The sequence below is a fragment of the Bos mutus genome, chromosome 1 (assembly GCF_027580195.1).
Source record: "Bos mutus isolate GX-2022 chromosome 1, NWIPB_WYAK_1.1, whole genome shotgun sequence".
Classification (NCBI taxonomy): Eukaryota; Metazoa; Chordata; class Mammalia; order Artiodactyla; family Bovidae; genus Bos; species Bos mutus.
In genome coordinates, this window is record NC_091617.1 from 106,475,370 (window position 1) to 106,493,235 (window position 17,866).

The 17,866-nt window shown below is 40.4% G+C and overlaps 1 protein-coding gene across 5 annotated transcripts in view; it reads right to left on the bottom strand.

Annotated features, from left to right (window-relative positions):
* SCHIP1 (schwannomin interacting protein 1) overlaps positions 1–17,866 on the bottom strand; it is a 179,303-nt gene that overhangs the window by 57,122 nt on the left and 104,315 nt on the right. The window contains exon 1 of one of the 5 annotated variants that reach the window (XM_070374104.1): positions 5,163–5,423. The exons of the other annotated variants lie outside the window; for them this stretch is intronic. Within the exon in view, the coding sequence (XP_070230205.1) occupies positions 5,163–5,192 (30 nt within the window). The 5' untranslated portion in view covers positions 5,193–5,423. Of the gene's footprint in view, positions 1–5,162; positions 5,424–17,866 lie in introns of those variants that run through there. 5 annotated transcript variants of the gene reach the window in all.

Sequence of the window (17,866 nt, forward strand, 5' to 3'; positions counted from 1 at the left end):
CAGAACAGGACCAACTGCAGAAAATCCAATCAGTCCAACACACATTTATGGAACACACAATCTGTGTATAGGGCAGGAAATGAAAATCAGGCGTTTGTCCTCAAGGAGCCTGTTGTCTAATCGGGGAGGCAGACTTATATGTCACTAGCTGTAAATGGGTTCTTACAGAGGTAAAAACAAGATGCACTGAGGAGGAGAAAGTTTCCTGATGGAAGTGACACGAGCCTCAGAGTGCATCAGCTTGCAACAGGCATAAGCAGGTGTAGGGGTGGCAGGGATTCCAGGCTGAGGCAGCACAGCAAAGAAAAAGGATTGACGGCTGTGTGGGGGCAGGAGGACAAGGTGGGGAGGGAGGCGTGTTTCTTTCCAGGGTTCAGATCATGGCCTTTTTAAAAAAAAAATAATACATATATTTTTAGTATTTATTTCTTTATTTGGCTGTGCTGGGTCTTAGTTATGACACAATGGATCTTCAATTTTCATTGTGGCATGCAAGATCTTTAGTGTTGGCATGTGAATTCTTAGTTTTGGCACGTGGGATCTAGTCCCCAGGGATCAAACCCAGGCCCCCTGCATTGGGAACACGGAGTCTTAGCCACTGGACCACCAGGGAAGTCCCCATGATTAGGCCTTAAATGCCATGCAAAAGTTTATCCTAAAGAAAATGGGGAAGTATGAAAATTTCCACTCTGCTTTTTCAAGATCAGGAGCGCATTTGAAGGAAGAGTCTCTTTATGCTCCCAAGGGAGGAAAAAGATGAGAGTCATTTACATACCATTTCACTTTTTTCCTCTTTCATTTCTACTGGAGCTGAGACCATGAGGGTATGGTTTATATCTGGAGTGGTCATAAAGGAATTTAAGCAACGGAAAGAAAGGGATAAAAGTGTGTCACTGGTTTTATATACACATTAATCCCCATAACTGACTGCAGGGAAAGAGGAGAAAATCTTTGGGAGTTTTTAAGCAAAATGGACCCTTTGACCTAAGCTTGTGCTTTCAAGTTAACAGTATTTTGACGCTTTCTATCTGAGATCGTGTAGAGGAATCTGGTCTCTTAAAGGCTGCCAGGCCCGAAGCTGTGGGCAAGGCTCTTTCCTGAAGAGATTGGCTTCCTCCCAAGACTGGAAAATGGAGGTCGATAGCTCTATCTTTTAACACGGCTACAACTGAAAATGACAAGACATGCCTCAGTAACCTCTGTGCTAATGTAAATCCTGCAAGGGAGAAAAGTATACAAAGATGTCGACAACCTGAAAAACTTTAAAAATAAAACAACCATGAAAAATTCTGCCTGAGAATTTCTCTCTGAACATCCCCCTACTCAGATGAATTTTTTCATAGCATGGCATATCCATCCACCTCCAATAGGGGGTTCAAGCTCTAGGAAGCAGTGAAACTCTTTTTCAAAACAATCATCTATTTGGAAAAGTAATACCTGAGAATCAGTTACACTCTCTATATTAGCAATAAATAATTGGGAAGTGAAGCAATGCATGGTTTCCTGGGGCTGCTTTATAATCTTCACTGAGCCCTTTCTGTAAACATTGGGAGAAAGTGGCTCTTAATTCATGGTAACTGACTTGTTGATGCAGAAAGGCGGCCTCTGGCAGGGACCTCCCAACTATCATGCCAGGATGTTAACAAGAAAAAATACCATTTCACAGATGAGAAAAGTAACAAAAAATAAAGGGATAATCTGATCCTAAGACACTGAAATCAGGGCATGTTGACGGCAGGGAGTTGGAATAGGAATAGGATTGAAAATCATCCCAATGTCCATCAAAGTGTAAGAAACCACAATGCTATAGAGTGTTTACAGTGCCTTTTTTCTTACTCAATTTTACATACAATAGTCACATGCATCCATATTATTTGAGAGCGTGTTCTTAGCACTGAGAGAGCAGATGGACACAAACCTAAAAATCCTTGTCCCCGTGGAGCTTCTGTGGAGTAAGGAAGACAGAAAATAGACAAAAATGTAGTCTGATGGGCTTCCCAGGTGGCACAGTGGTAAAGAATCCATCTGCCAACGCAGGAGATGTGGATTCAATTCCTGGGTCGGAAAGATCCCCTTGAGGAGGAAATGGGAACCCATTCCAGTATTCTCACCTGGAGAATCTCATGGACAGAGGAGCTTGGCGGGTTATAGTCCATAGGATCGCAAAGAGTCAGACATGACTGAGCGACTGAACACAGCACAGCACATGTAGTCTGATGGATGGTGATGAACGCCAAATAAGAAAGTAAAGTGTAATAGCAAGATTGGATAGAGTTGGGGAATTGGAAGTTGACACAGAAAGTCCAGAGGAGGCCTTCACAAGAAGGTGACAAGTGAGAGTAAGCTGTGGGGGTCACCAACAGGAGCAATACCTGATGCCAGGGTGAATCTGAATTTCAGGTAGAAGTGAACAATTTTTTAGTATAAACATGCCCCAAACAGGGCAGATTGCTTGCTAAACCTGCAACCACCTGGGCTCCCTGGAGGGAAGCACATACCAGGCAGGAGGGACAGCACATGCAGGAAGCATGAGAAGAGGGGGTGAAGGGGCGGAGGGGGTGGGAGAGGAGTCTGAGAGGAATCAGGGGTGAGGTGATGTAAGACCCTGGGGGCCCCTGGTGGGATGTGGGCTTTTATGCCGAGGAGGAGAATTATGAGATGGGTGGCAGGCTCTGATTTAGGTCTTAAGAGAGCATTTGGGTTCTGCGTTGAACACAGACCACAGAACAGGGGCAAGGGCAGGAGTAGTCTGGAGACTGCTACTGCTCGAAGATGATGATGATGATGACAAAGGTAATAGCAACACACACCCAGACATGCGCACCGAATTATCCAAATGAGTCTGAGGGGAATGGCCTCCGAAGCCCCATTCAGGGTTTCTCCATTCAGAGACCGTGGTATACAGGACTTCCTGACAGTCCAGTGGTTAAGACTCTGCTTCCACTGAAGAGGGTGTGGGTTCCATCCCTGGTCAGGAAATGACCATATGCCAAAAAAAAAAAAGAAAAGAAAAGAAAAGGGAGGGGAAATATATATACCTATGGCTGATTCATGTTGCTATTTGGCAGAAAACAACAAAATACTGTAAAGCAATTATCCTTCAATTAAAAAAAATAAATAAAATCAGATAAAAAAAAAAGAAACTATGGTATACATTATGGATGAAAGGAATCAGTCCTACAAATAAATTCCTTCTACTCACTAAGATGCTAATCTAGGGACTTTGTTTTAACTACTCTATTATCATCCTTAAGAATAGATAAATCAATAAGCAAGCCTTCATCAGAAAAGGGGACATTTCTAAAAAACATCATTGTTGATATTACCAGTGACCATGATAACATCTAGAACTTAGAGAAACTGCCCTTTCAGAATCTGTGATGTTAGGTGGGTTCTAAAACTAAGGTTTCCAAGTAGGATTGAGACATGGCTTCATGGCTAATATTTCTTTATTTGCTGAGTTATGAACAGAGGGAGAGCATTTCAAAAGGACAGACACATAAAGTTCTATAAAACCCCATGGAGATGTAGAATCTATTGCCTATTATCACCTGCCTATTGGACATAATTTTATTCTAAAAATAAGCAATAAGTACTTCAAAAACTATTGAACACACAATCAGTGTTATATGTTGTAGTTCATATAAAAGAAAATCAATTTGTTTTCCTCTGGAAGCAGAAGGCTAAACAACCCCTCCCCTCCTGATGGCACTGCTGATATTTGACCAATCTGTGACTTATAAAACCAGTGACTCCATGTTCAACCAAATGAAAAGATATAGGGAATAATCTTGTAGCATCTTGCCTTCAAAAAATTACATTACATAGCTTCTCTAAAAAGTGAGCAGAAAAATAATTTTAATTATTACAGTAATTTAATCACCTGGAGCCATGCCATAAGTAGCTTAGTCTCTCCATAAAAGTCGACACTCTCCACTCCCCCACTGTATTGTGTGTAAGTTTTGTTGTTTCCTCAGCATCATGACCCTTTTCTCAGGCATGGTAAGAACTATGAAGCATAAATCTTGTTATCTAGGATCTATGGACCTAAATGGACTATAAAATGAAAATACTATAAGACAAGCCCACAATTACAAAATTCCAATTATTAAGCAGAGAAAAAAGTGCATAAACATATTTTCTAGGCATACACTGCTTAGCTGGGAAACGACTGCTTTGAGTCTTGTGAGATGTACTATTCTGCCTGCATACATTCACTACTGTGAAATCCGACCTTCTGAGAAACACCTGCTGGTCTCAGGTATCTTACCTCACACAAGGAAGAGGCATTGTTAAATTAGAGAAATGGTCCCTTGGAGCTTCTAAACTCGGTCAGTTGAGTGATACCCTGATATTAACTATCCATGACTTGGACTAGCCGTGCTTACTGCTGCAGAGAAATTACTCTGAGAACCTTCTCGTTGTCTGTTTACAAGGAGGATATTTTCAGTGTTGCTTCCACAGTTCTAGTCACACTCTAGAACTGGTCTTTTGAGATCCTCTAAGTGCTTACTTCAAAACTCCAGACAGAAAATTAAGGACAGAGATGAGTACATGCTACTAAAAATTCCTATTTGGAGTTTTTTACGCATGTTGGTACCTTAATTCTTATTTACTAGTCATTTAAAACAACATACTAGTAAAAATAAGTTTGGAGAGACAAGTGCAACTTTAAATATCAAGTGCATACCAGCTGGTGTTTGAAAATTTCTCAGATCATCAATTATTACTTCTGATTAATATAATTTCCTTCAAGACAAATCCTAAAAACTGGATGTGAAGCAACTTGCCTCCTATGCAATGAGCAAAAATATTTTTCCCTTTTATCTATGTGAAATTCCACCCAGATTTATCTTTTCCAAAGCCCCTTAAATTCAAAGTTTAACGCGATTTCTCTTATTTTGCAGAGACATACAGAATGTGCAAAACACAGATCACCTCAGCGGATTTCACATATGCTTTAAAGGCCAAGAAGCAGAGTTTTCTGCCCCATTACTCTCCAGAAAATCTAATTACAATTCAGATACTGTATGTGATGGAGGCCAGGAGTGTAGGATGGCAAAATCCCGTGAAAACCCGGAAAGAGGCAACCTGCTGCTTTGGACGAGGAAGGCCTCCTCTCCCAAAGGATGCCGGCCTCACGATCAGGCTTTAAATCTTACCTGATACGAACAGTTCTCCTGATGTACCATCTCAGTGCATCCTAGGGAGCAGACCCCAAAGCAGGACTGCTCAGCGAGGCTGCGGAGGGAAAGCGCGGAGCATCCACTGGCTGAGAGAACGCCCTGGGAAGGCAGGGGCTCCCCGCAGATTAAAATGGATGCTGTTTCGCTGATCAACCTGCGCAGTGGCACTGCCTGCGCTGGGAAGCGCGCAGCGAGCCGAGCTGCTCTCCTCGGAAACCAGCAGTAAGGCTTACAAACATGGAGCTAGGACCGGGCTGGGGGAGGGGGCGCGCTCATCACTGGCACAATCAGCCAATTATATTATCGGCACAAAGAAAAGGATCAGTCTGGGGCTGGTGTGACCTTCTGGTGCTTTATGAAGGCAGTTAACTGATGTGGAAACATTCTAGTCCTCATTAAAGGGGAAAAAGGCCAGCGAGGGAGAGGGAGAGAGGCAGACACAAATCAATGTTGCAGTTGAACATTTCTAACCTCCGGCATCATCCTTCCTGCCCACTGATGTTGCTTGCCTGGTGCTTGTGAAACGAGAGCCCATAAGGACCATTTCAGAACTTTGAACAGGCGAAAGGGAAAACAATCCATTCTGAATTTTGATACCGAAGGGGTGTTCTCTGTGTTGAGTGTTTGAAGTGTTTGTCAACTTTATAGCTAAAATGAGGACCTTCATTCTTTTTAAAAATATTATTTTGGAATTCTTTTGATTTTCTACTCATTTTTGGTTCTTATCTGCTTTTTAAGTCAAACAGAAGAAGATGAAATAATTATTCCCATAACTTTTTAGGGAGAGGGCTTAGTAAAGTATTAAAGTCAGTATAATTCATTTCATGAAAATGAAACTAAAGTGCAAGTTTTTTTAAAGGTCATATATATATTTATATATATAAATATATATATATATAAAACCCAGTGCTATGACTTGAATATATAGACGCCCTGTATATATACAGCAATATGATCCTAGAAACAGACCATTCCATGTAAGTGACCATAATAGAAAGGATTCTGGACTTCCAGATAGTAATCAAAGGACACACAAGTTGGACCATACATGTCTCTGGTAAAAAGAGGAGCCAGTTTTTGACTTCTTCAGGACCGTTGTTGGATTTCAGTTTATAAGGAGGAACAACTAGGCCTATAAATTCTTGAAGCTTTAATGATAGAAAATTTAAAAAATAAACACAATGAAATTTCCCTATCTATATTTCTCAGTTGCTACAGGCAACTCATTTTGTTGTTTCTTAATGAAAACAAGTGGTTCTCAAAATGATGCTCAAACAAATGGAACCCAGTAAAATCTTGACTGAATTTAAACCAAGTTTAAAAACATTCTTAAGCTATTTTGCTATATCTATATCTATCTTCTTCAATACTCTTTTTAATAACTGCAAAGTGTTCATTATGCTATTAATAAGAAAAACAAGTGCTGTTGCCTGATGAGTGGGATCAACACATTTGACAAGTTTTCATATCAAACTCAATCTTAGAGAGTGCCGAGAGTTTGTGTTAAGGATATTTGGCGAAATATTTTTAATCTTATAACTTAACAACATCTCTGTTGCTTGGAAAGAGAAAAACCTATTTTTCTGAATGTTCTTAATTTTCATGACTTGAGATTCTGACAGGAGAGAAGTTGGCTGAGTTCAATTCCAGAGACACATTCACAAGCCTGGCTTCAGCTTCCTGGTTAAGACAGTGGAAAGGCGACAGGAAAGACCCAGCTGGTGATCTCACAGGCTGCCATTTCCGCATAGGCTCGATGGGTTCCAAGGAAAAAGCACTCTGGACACAAAACCTGCCAAACTTGAGGGCCTGGAATCTAGGGGATAGCCAGGCCACTAACATGTACAAGACTTCTTAGGCCAGCTTGTTGGCAGGTGGTCCAATGAGCGCTTGATGAACGAAGCAGACAGCTGAGCTAGATGATGAGTCTTCTTAAACAGAAAAGAGGACAGCAAGTCTTCAACGAAAGCAAACAACAGGCAACATATCCCCATCCTAAATTTCATTCCTCCCTCTTGAGCAATCCATATACGACAGAGACAGAGGCTGCTTTGTGGAGTGCCTTGCTATACAACTGCACAGATGAAGGCTGTGGAATCTGAAGTATGTGCAAGGAAAAGTAAGCCAAAGTTCCTTTGCAAGGTAGCAAATAAGATGAAATGGAAATCTTATGCCTGATATAGGAGGCACAGTCGCAACTTTTCCAAGACAGAACAGCTTTACTCCAAAGGCTGCTAAAACTTTAGTCAGGTTACTATTTTGACAATCTAGGACCCTAAGACTCAGGAACATGCTTTCAAGCTATACAAGGCCTAAAGAGTTGCTTTCTGGACTCTGTTCTCTTCTGAAAACTGAGAGCTTCGGGATATATTACATAAACTTCTAAAGACATTTATCATGTGTTGTTTAAAAAAAAAAAAAAGCCTAAACATGATCCCACTCTTCACAGTTGCTGTTCCATAAATAAGGGAAGTGACTCAGAGGTGGCTATGGGGAGAACAGATTTCTGACAATTGTCTCCCAAATCCTGTCAAAAAGCCCTCTCAAGAGGTATAAACAAGATTTAAAAAAAAAAGGAATATATCAAGCAAGCTTCCTTCTATAGTCATTCACTGGAAAGGACTTTGTGTTACAATTTAAATTATGATTTGCTAGTACAAAAAAAACTAAACAGAAATCAGCTGTTCCAAGACCACATAAGCTAGAATAACTTACCAAGATACAGTAACATTTATTATTTTTTGACTAAAAAATATTGATGAACTGTTTAATATACTTCTGTATGTAGCATAGAGATGCTTTTTGTTTTCTTCTCAGGTCTTCGCAACTTTTCTTCCCATAGAAAGTACTGGGTTTCAGATTTAGATTTTTGGACTAAAAAATATTGATGAACTGTTTAATATACTTCTGTATGTAGCATAGAGATGCTTTTTGTTTTCTTCTCAGGTCTTCACAACTTTTCTTCCCATAGAAAGTATTGGGTTTCAGATTTAGCTGGGGACTTAAGAGATAAACTGTTATTTTCCAGATATGGACACTGAGGCCTAAGAGAGTGGTGACATGCCCAAGAACATAAATCTTCCAGCAACGGCAGTAAGAAGAAAAAAAATCCGTCAGATTTTCTTGTGAGTGAGTTCATATAAAAAATGCTAAATGAAGGCCACAGGACTTGAAGAAATAAACCCCTTTTGACTGAACTAATGTAGGCTGGCCTTGAAATCAAAATCTATGGTAAGGTAAGAGAGAGGCAGCAGAGTGGTTCGACCTAAAACTGAATTCAAGGTATGTTTTAAAAGGAGAAAAATTAGACTACTGCCTCATTAAGCCATTTTTCCTGTTTCTTCCACCAAGCAAACTATTATGTCTTTAAATCCTGAAAAGTACTTTTTCATTTGTGGTAATTAATAGCAACAGAATGAAGATGACCGACAGACACAGGAAAGATGGTCATCGTCACTAATCATCAGGGGTATACATATCAAAACCATAATGAAATATCACTTCACGTCCATCAGAATGGCTGTCATCAAAAAGACAACAAATAACAAATGTTGGAGAGGATGTGTAGAAAAGGGAACCCTTGTATACTATTGGAATGTAAATTGTAGCAGCCAGTATGAAAAAGAGTATGGACAGTTTTCAAAAAAAATTAAAAATAGAACTGCCATGTGCTGTGCTCAGCCATGTCCAACTCTTTGCAACCTGCCAGGCTCCTCTGTCCATGGGGATTCTCCAGGCAAGAGTACTGGAGTGGGTTGCCATGCCCTTCTCCAGGGGATCTTCCCAACCCAGGGATTGAATTTAGGTCTCCCACATTGCAGGTGGATTCTTTACTATCTGAGCCACCTGGGAAGCCCATATGACCCTGCAATTCCACCTCTGGGTATGTTTCCCAAGAAAATAAAAACACTAATTCGAAAAGACATATGCACGCTTATGTTCACTGTAGTGTTATTTACAATAGCCAAGATATGGAAGCAGCCTGTGTCCATCGATAGATGAATGAATAAAGAAGCTGTGGCATATATATATAACTCAGCCATAAAAAAGAAGGCAGTTTTTCCATTTGTGACAACATGGATAGATCTAGAGGGTATTATGTTCAGTGAAATAAGTCAGACAAAAACAAATCCTGTATGATTTTATTTATATGTGGAATCTAAAAAACAAAACAAAGGAACAAATAGAACTAAAGAGAAACAGACTCATAGCTACAGAGAATAAACAGGTGGTTGCCATGGAGAGGGGGTAGGGATTGAAAGAAAAAAAAAAGGTAACTATATGAAGTAATGAATGCTAATTAGCTTGATTGTGGTGATCACGTCACAATGTATGTTAATAGGAAACCATCACATTGTACACCTTAAATATATACAAATTTTGTCAATTATACCTCAAGAAAGCTGAAAAAAAGATTAAAATAAATTTTTGCAATAGGAACAGAATGACGGGGTGTTTAAGATAGTAAATATAGTAGTAAAAAGTCATATCTGCAGATCATCTGAGCATACAATTTCAAGAGTGAACTACTGGGGTCAGGGACTGACTTGGGAAAGGTATAAGAGAACTTGCTGGCACAAGCTGAATGACTTGAAAAGGCTTGGCTTACAGAGGAGTATATGTTGTCAAAACCCATTGAATAAAACATTTAAGATTTGTACATTTCATTGTATGTCAAATGTACCTCAAAAGAATAAAAATGATCTGGTTAATGATATGCAGCTGAAGTATTTAGGGGGCAGTTTAGTGATACCTTCCTTTGAAATACATCAAATAAATGAGATGAATGAATGGAAAGATAACTGGAAAGCTGTGACAAAGCAAGTTTAGTAAAACAGTAATTGTAGAATCTGGATGGTGCATAAATGGATAGTCACCTAAAAAACTTTTCAATTTGAAAAGCTTTGTAATGAAATATTATGGAAAAAAAGGAAGGTATTGGGGGGATGGGGAAGATGAACAAGAGAGTCATTGTCTTAAGCAATAACTTTTAAGCTTTTCCTTAGGAACTTGCGGAAAGCAGGTAGACATTGTATTGGATTGGCCAAAAAAAAAAAAAAAAAAATCATTCAGGTTTTTCCGTAAGATGATACAGAAAACCTGAATGAAAAGAAAAGGAATTGTAAGGAAAATTGACCCTGTCCACATCAAGGGGAATTGGGTCCTTGGATGACTTGCCCAAAGAAGATCACAGCCAGCATCACTAATGACAATAAACCTTAGAAAATGGCTTTACAGTTTACAGAGTACTTTCCTGAACATCTTCTTTGACTCTTTCAACCTTGTAGCTGAAACAAAATCCTGTTATGTGCCATGTGAGGCAGTGTTTCTGCCCCCAGGGAGTTTGGTGAGGGAAATAAGGCAGTATACAAATGACTATATACAGTGTTGAATGAGTAAAGTGCTACCAAGGAGATTTTGTTTTTTGCTCACTAGGAATTCAGAAAAGCAAGAAAACATTTAGCTAGGTTAGCTGGGAGACTGCAATAATCGTGTTCATTTGGTTTTCTACTTCTTGAGTCTATTTTTTCTATTTCTAGATTAATGTAACTTTCCTTAGAACTTAGATCATGGTTAATTAATTCAGTACTATTATCCCCAACATTTAATACTTGGCATATAATAGGCTCTCAATATTTTTAAATGAATAAATGAATGATTATGACTTTTAGAAAGTTACTTCATTGCTCTTAGCCTCAGTTTCCTCATCTATAAACTAAGGATGTTAATTCCTGGTTTATTGGGTTGATGGCATGATAAAATTAGAATAAATGTAAAACAGCTCTAAGGGGCCCTAGAAAGGAACAGAAAATAGATTTCCACCCCACCCCCACACCTCAATTAAAAGAAACAACAACAGTCCAAGGAATAAAAAGGCTGGAAGGATGGAGGTGGTAGTGGGAATGGAAAGTTGAAGACAGAGGGATGCATTTCATGAGACTGTGAAAAATACATTGACGGAACGTAGCCAGTGATCTGACCTGGAAGAGTGAACAGTTCTGAGACCACTGCTGGAGTAAACTTGGTGCTGTGAAACCAAACAGAGAAGTTAGGAGGAGGCAATGATTCTGAGGGGTTGGGTTGCAGTAGTGGTCTTTTATTTTCTACCATAAAGTTTTGAGTTGACGGGGTAGGAGGTAATGGGGGTTCAAAAGAGAAGTCAGGCCAACAGAACGTGGGGGGTCTTCTGCAGGGACAGGATAGTTGCAGAAATGGATTAGATGAAGGGAGAGATTGAAGAGAAAGGACTAATAAGAAACAGAGACATTGCTATGTTGGGCACATCAATCCCCACAGAGCTGGGGTGGGGGGGTGGGGATTAGACTTGTTAATCAGCTGACCTTGAGACAAAGAGATTACTTTGGGTCATCCAGGGCCAAGTGTTATCACAAGGGTCCTTATAAGGCAAAAAGAGGGGGCAACAGAGGAAGAACCAGAGAGATGGCAGCATGAGGAAAACTCTGCCCAATGTTGTTGGCTGTGAAGACAGAGGAAGGATCCCAGTCCAAGAAGGTGGGAATCCTTTGGAAGATGGAAAAGGCAAGGAAGTGGATTTCCCCCTAGAGCCTCCAGGAGGTGACAGCCCTGCTGACATCAGTGAGAGTTCCTAGGGACTTCCAACCTCCAGAATTGTAAGATCATAAATGTATGTTTATCTATTACAATAAATAAATGTATGACAAACCTAGACAGAGTATTAAAAAGCAAGAGACATCACTTTGCTGACAAAGGTCTCTATAGTCAAAGCTGTGGTCTTTCCAGTAGTCACATACAGATGTGAGTGCTGGACCGTAAAGAAGGCTGAGTGCTGAAGAAATGATGCTTTTGAATTGTGGTGCTGGAGAAGACTCTTAAGAGTCCCTTGGACTGTAAGGAGATCCAACCAGTCCATCTTAAAGGAAATCAGTCCTGAATATTCACTGGAAGGACTGATGCTGAAGCTGAAAGTACAATACTTTGGCCACCTGATGTGAAGAACTGACTCATTGGAAAAGATCCTGATGCTGGGAAAGATTGAAGGTGGGAGGGGAGGAGAAGGGGACGACAGAGGATGACATGGTTGGATGGCATCACTGACTCGATGGACATGAGTTTGAGTCAACTCTGGGAGATAGTGAAGGACAGGGAATCCTGGCATGCTGCAGTCCATGAGGTAGAGAAGAGTTGCACACAGCTTATCAACTGAACAGCAACAAATGCATGTTGACTTAAGTCACTAAGTTTGAGGTGGTCTTTTACAGCAGCAATACACAATGAACACAGTCCCCTAGGGTGAAAGCCAGCATTTAGAGGGCAAGAGGAAGGAAGGGGCATGGGGTGATAAGGTGAGGAGAAGAGGAAAACCAACACAGTGGGGGATCAAAGGGAGAGAGCTCCAGGGCTTCAAATACTGCAGGGAAGCACAACCATCAGTCGTTAAATTTGACAACTTAGAGGTCGTCAGTTTCCCTCGAGAATAATTTCAATACTAGTGTGTTAGGGGTAGAAACCAAGTTACAAGCCATTAAGAAGTTGAAGAACTGAGTAGAGAGCAGTTTGTAAAGAAGGTTGTGGATAAATTAGAGCATCAGGTTGATAGCTTGAGGATACAATGGAATCAAGAGAGGTGGCTGTTGTGGTTGATCTGTAAGATAGAGGAGATCCAAATGTCTATGTGGGCATCAGGGAAGGAGCCAGGAAGAAGGGAGAAACTGATGGAAAATAACTGGAAAGACCAGATCCTGAATGAGTTAGATCAGGAGCACATAACAGGGCTTCATTTAGCCTTGAAATTGAAGATACAGGGAATGAAATTACAAAGAAATGTTGAGTAAAGAGGAGCCTGTAGTGGAGATGTGGAAAGATGAAAGAGCACAGACTGGCATCTTGATTGGGTCCTTGACAGAAAGACCTCAAGGATGGGGAGGCTGGCTAGAATGGAATCAGAGAAGGAGGATCAGTGTGGGAAAAGCTCTTCCAAGATATCTTGTAGAAGGTGTTGCTGTATTACTTGAGAATATTCGAGAAATGCTGACTAATGCTATATAAGAACGAGAAAAACAAACGGGATAGATGAAACCTATAAGATGTGTTAAGTACAGACAATGAAGTATGTAAAGGGTTGTGAGACATAGATGAAATGTGCAGGATTTAGACAATGAGGCAGAATTCATGAGATGTGATGTATTAAAGAGTAAGTTAGTAACCTGGATGCCTTAGTAATTCAAGCTGAACACAGAAAGGGATGGAAAGACTAGAGAAGCACTTAATATTCATGACATGCTAAACAACCCCCAGGCCCTCAATATTCACTAGATTTTACACTGTTCACTGGTGACACGCATTCTGTCCCTACTTGTCTTCTGCCCAAGAAATACAATTCCACAACTGCTCATCAGGTGAGGGAGCAAGTTGCAGAGGGAGCCTGAGGGACTTGCCCCGTGTCTCTGATCAAGCAGGCTGTGTCGTTGGCAGACACTTTCTGTCCAACTGGGCCTCCTCTCTGAAAACGCAACCCTGGCTTCTGACTGTATCATCAACAAGGAAGGTGGTTGTGGCAGAAAGGTTGGATACACAAATATCACCTAATCCCAGACTCAGGCAGTGCAGTCCTTCACATTCCTGTACCATATCCTAAGTAGGATTCTGGGACCAATTCCAGTTGGTGCAGGGGAGGGCGTTTCCCCACACCATGTCATTCTTGGATACCAACTGAGTATCCTACAAGTCAACTCAGTTCTGACACTCTCTACCTGGAGACAGCATCAGAGCCCACAGGTTAAAGGCTCGATCCACATGATTGACCCCCCCTCCCCATTTCAAATGCCAATTGCAAGTCCAGGTTATTACTTGCACTTTTGACCAACGGGCTAGAGATGGGAGGTTCAAGCAAACCCTTCCTTGAGCTCAATTAATTTGCTAGAGCAGCTCACAGAATTCTGAGAAGCATTTCGTTCACTAGATTACTGGTTTATTATAAAAGGATATAACTCAGGAGCAGGTGGTGCTAGTGGTAAAGAACTCACCTTCCAATGCAGGAGACGTAAGAGACATGGGTTTGATCCCTGGCTTGGGAAGATCCCCTGGAGGAGGGCATGGCAATCCACTCCAGTATTTTTGCCTGGAGAATTCCATGGACAGAGGAGCCTGGCGGGCTACAATCATGGGGTCACAAAGAGTCGGACGTGACTCAGTGACTGAGCACTCATGCATAGGTGCCATCAGATGGGAAAGATGGCACAGGGAAGGCGTGGGGAAAGGCTCAGCTTCCACGCCCCCTCCCCCAGCACTCCACTCTCCCTAAACTCCCAAGTGTCCATCAACCCGAAGCTCTCAGAACCATGTCCTTTTTGGATTTTTATGAAGGCTTAATTTCATAAGTGCAGCTGATTAAATCACAGGTCAGTGGTGATTGATTCAACCTCAAGCGCCTCTCTCAGGTCAGGAGGTGGGACTGAAAGTTCCCACCCTCTATTTCTGTGGTTGACCCTCCAGGCAACTGGTTCCCATCCTGACGTATGTTCAAAAATCACCTCACTAACACAGATAGCAGGAGACGCCTTTATCACTCTCATCACTTAGGAAATTCCAGGGGTTTTAGGAGCTCTGTGCCAGAAAGAGGGAAGAAAGCCTAATGACAATATCACACTAAGTATGCCAGCTCATCCCATCTCCTTCCCTTGCATCTTGATATGCATTTTAAATTGATTGAATAAGCTGTGATCTGAGCATCTTAATTTGGTCTGAGACTTCTTGGAGGAGTGCCTGATAGTGGACTTGGAGACTACTATTGCACCAAGGTCATTTCCCAGAGAAAAGGATGCTTGGTATTTGTATTGTCTACAACTTCTTCCCACGTCCTCTGAGCCCCAAAAGCGGGAGAGAGAGAAGGGTAAAAATAGGTTGTAATTTTTTATCCTTATAAGAAAATTACCTGAGAGTCTTACAAATGTACATCAATTAATTTACTCAAAAGTTTTTAACTATTCTGACAATGGTTCCACCTGTGTCTATTATTTCAGATATTAAAAAAATAGTTGCCTGAGTAAATTGTTAGTGTGAATCAATTGCTGTCACTTTTTCTTTAAGTATTCAAGCCTGCTTTTCAAAAGAAAACTCACATATAAAATAAACCAAAGTGTTTTCAATCAGAATAAAATTATTTTTCATTCAAATTGATACTATTTACTTATTAAATTCTTAACTGGGAACATGAGGCTGATTTTTTATGTACAAAAATTTGAAAATCGACTTTATAAAAGTCAGTGACAGTGTTATTCCAACTGCATGCTTTCTTTATTTTGTTTGTGCCACACCAAGAGAATCCTGTTTCATACAGATAAGTGGTTGGAAATGGTAACAGTCCTTCATAATAGCTTATGCTACAATCCCCGGATAGTCTTCATTAAACATGTCCAGGAGTTTGAAAGCAACATTAAAAAACATTTGTTTTAAAACTGATTCACTAACAACATACAGCAACAGCTCACATTCCTTTTTATAAACAAGATAAGAAAAGACAGAGTACCTAGACTGACACTAGGTCTTCAACCTGGAAACAGACCTCTTCATGTGATACACTGGGCATTCACTTGTGATTTGCACAATCTACCTATTAGGCTTGATGTGGGAATGTGCCCAAAAGATGTGTAGACCTAACCTGACACTGAACTCAGCTGGGCCTCTCGGACAGACTAGCTCATTTTTCCTACCTGGACATGAATTTTCAGCAAGACCAGTACGGAGCCACCACCTTTGTGGTAAATGACACATTTACAAGTTCAATTTTGAGGACTGTAAAAGACTACTTACCCTGGCATGATAAATTAATATGCTGATGTCAGGAAAGTGGGTGGAGAGTTCTTTGCATAGATATGAGGGAATGAGACCCTACAACTTGGGCTGAAATGTCATTATATACTTCTTACCATAGCTTTACAGGAAAACTCTTCACCCAATGCCCAGAGCCTCACAATTTCATTTGTTCTCTATTCTGAATCACATTCACATCTCAGAACTCTTTCATTTCCACTTAGATTTTTTAGGGGCTGAGGTGTTCAGCAGTTCACAGAATAGGAGCAAACGAACCTCTAAAAATACCTCCTGCAGCCCTGGGGTTTCTGCAGACACAATCTGAAACCTGATGCATCAGATGGTGCTATAGCCGCTGCCTCCCTCTCCCTCTAGAATAATGAGATGGTTTATATTTCAATACAATCTGCCAAAGCACTTGTTTATTGGACCCAGTCCTAGTCTTCTCCCCATAGGACTCTCTGGCCAACCCTGCCTGAAATTCACACACTGCATAAGAGTCAGTTATTGGAGAAAGACAGTAACTGACTCCTAGATAAATTTCGGTGAAGTCTATATGGTTTCATCCCAAATTGTGCCAACATTTATGGACCATTTCTTTTAGTCTCCATTTAGTCTCTGACTTTGGAGTCAGAGAGAGCAGTGGCAGAAAAAGTGAAAAGTAGTGTAAACCTGCCAGGGTTAACACAAGACCTTCCAGAGAAAAATAAGCTGGTTCATCAAGAGGGGCCAAGCCAGAACTCACACAAACTATGTGTGTGTGTGTGTGTGTGTGTGAGAGAGAGAGAGAGAGAGAGAGAGAGAGAGAAGTAAGTTGGTTCGTCAAGAGTGGTCAAGCCAGAACTCACACAACGTATGTGTGTGTGGTTTGTGTGTGTGTGTGTAAGTGAAGAAGGGAACACACCTCCCTTCAGCTCCTAATAGAGTTACCTACCAATATAAGTGCATTTAGCTAAAGCAACAGGAGGTCCCTGACCACAAAAAGGGCAGTTCATTTTTCTCAGGTGGTGGTTGATTTAAAACCAGACTCAAAGTATAGGCAAGGGAACTGACCCTCATCTTGAAGAAAGGTGACCTCTAGTGGACAAGTGTGTTTTGCAATCAGTTCAAACTGAACAGGATTAGAAAACAAAAATAATGTTGAAATCATGCTCCATTGTCTTACTGAAATTTCAGTGATATTTTTAATACTAATTATAAACATAAATACAAAAGTCTTCACTAATATAAGAACGTAAATGTCACACTAATGTTAATATATCCAAAGTTACAACCTAGGCCATCTTTGATGGTTTCCAGAATGGATGGAGCCTTGAACCAGGAGTCACAGGCCTGGATTCTGGGCTTGACTGTGCCTCTGATTAGGTGTATTCTCTTGGGCAACTTCATATATAAGAGCCTCTATTTCCTAATCTATAAGACGGGTTTATTTACAAACTATCATCTCCCTGCACCCTCTCTCTTCCCTTCAGGCCATCAGGCTGTTGTCTTCTAAAATTAACTTTATTCTTTATGATGAGGCTTTCAAATCAGTATCAACAGCAGCAACAAAACAAAACAAAATTAATATCACATTATATATTAGCACTGGGTAGTTCCACAAAAACTATTTGCTTTCAACTTAAGATCTTTCCTAATATAAATGTTATGAAAGGTAATGATTTTTGACTTTTCTTCTTACACCGACTGTGGGAAAAAGCATTTCAAAAGCTAAACACACTAATCATGAGTTTATTATGAAATTTTAGTTTACTTTGAAAGTTAGAGCTACTATTTTCAAAAAAAATTTTTATAAAATAAAGTAAAAATAATAAAAAGAAGGAAAACATTGTAATTTATGAGTATATATCTCTTCTGAAAACTACCTGCTCACCAGCTTCATATTTTCC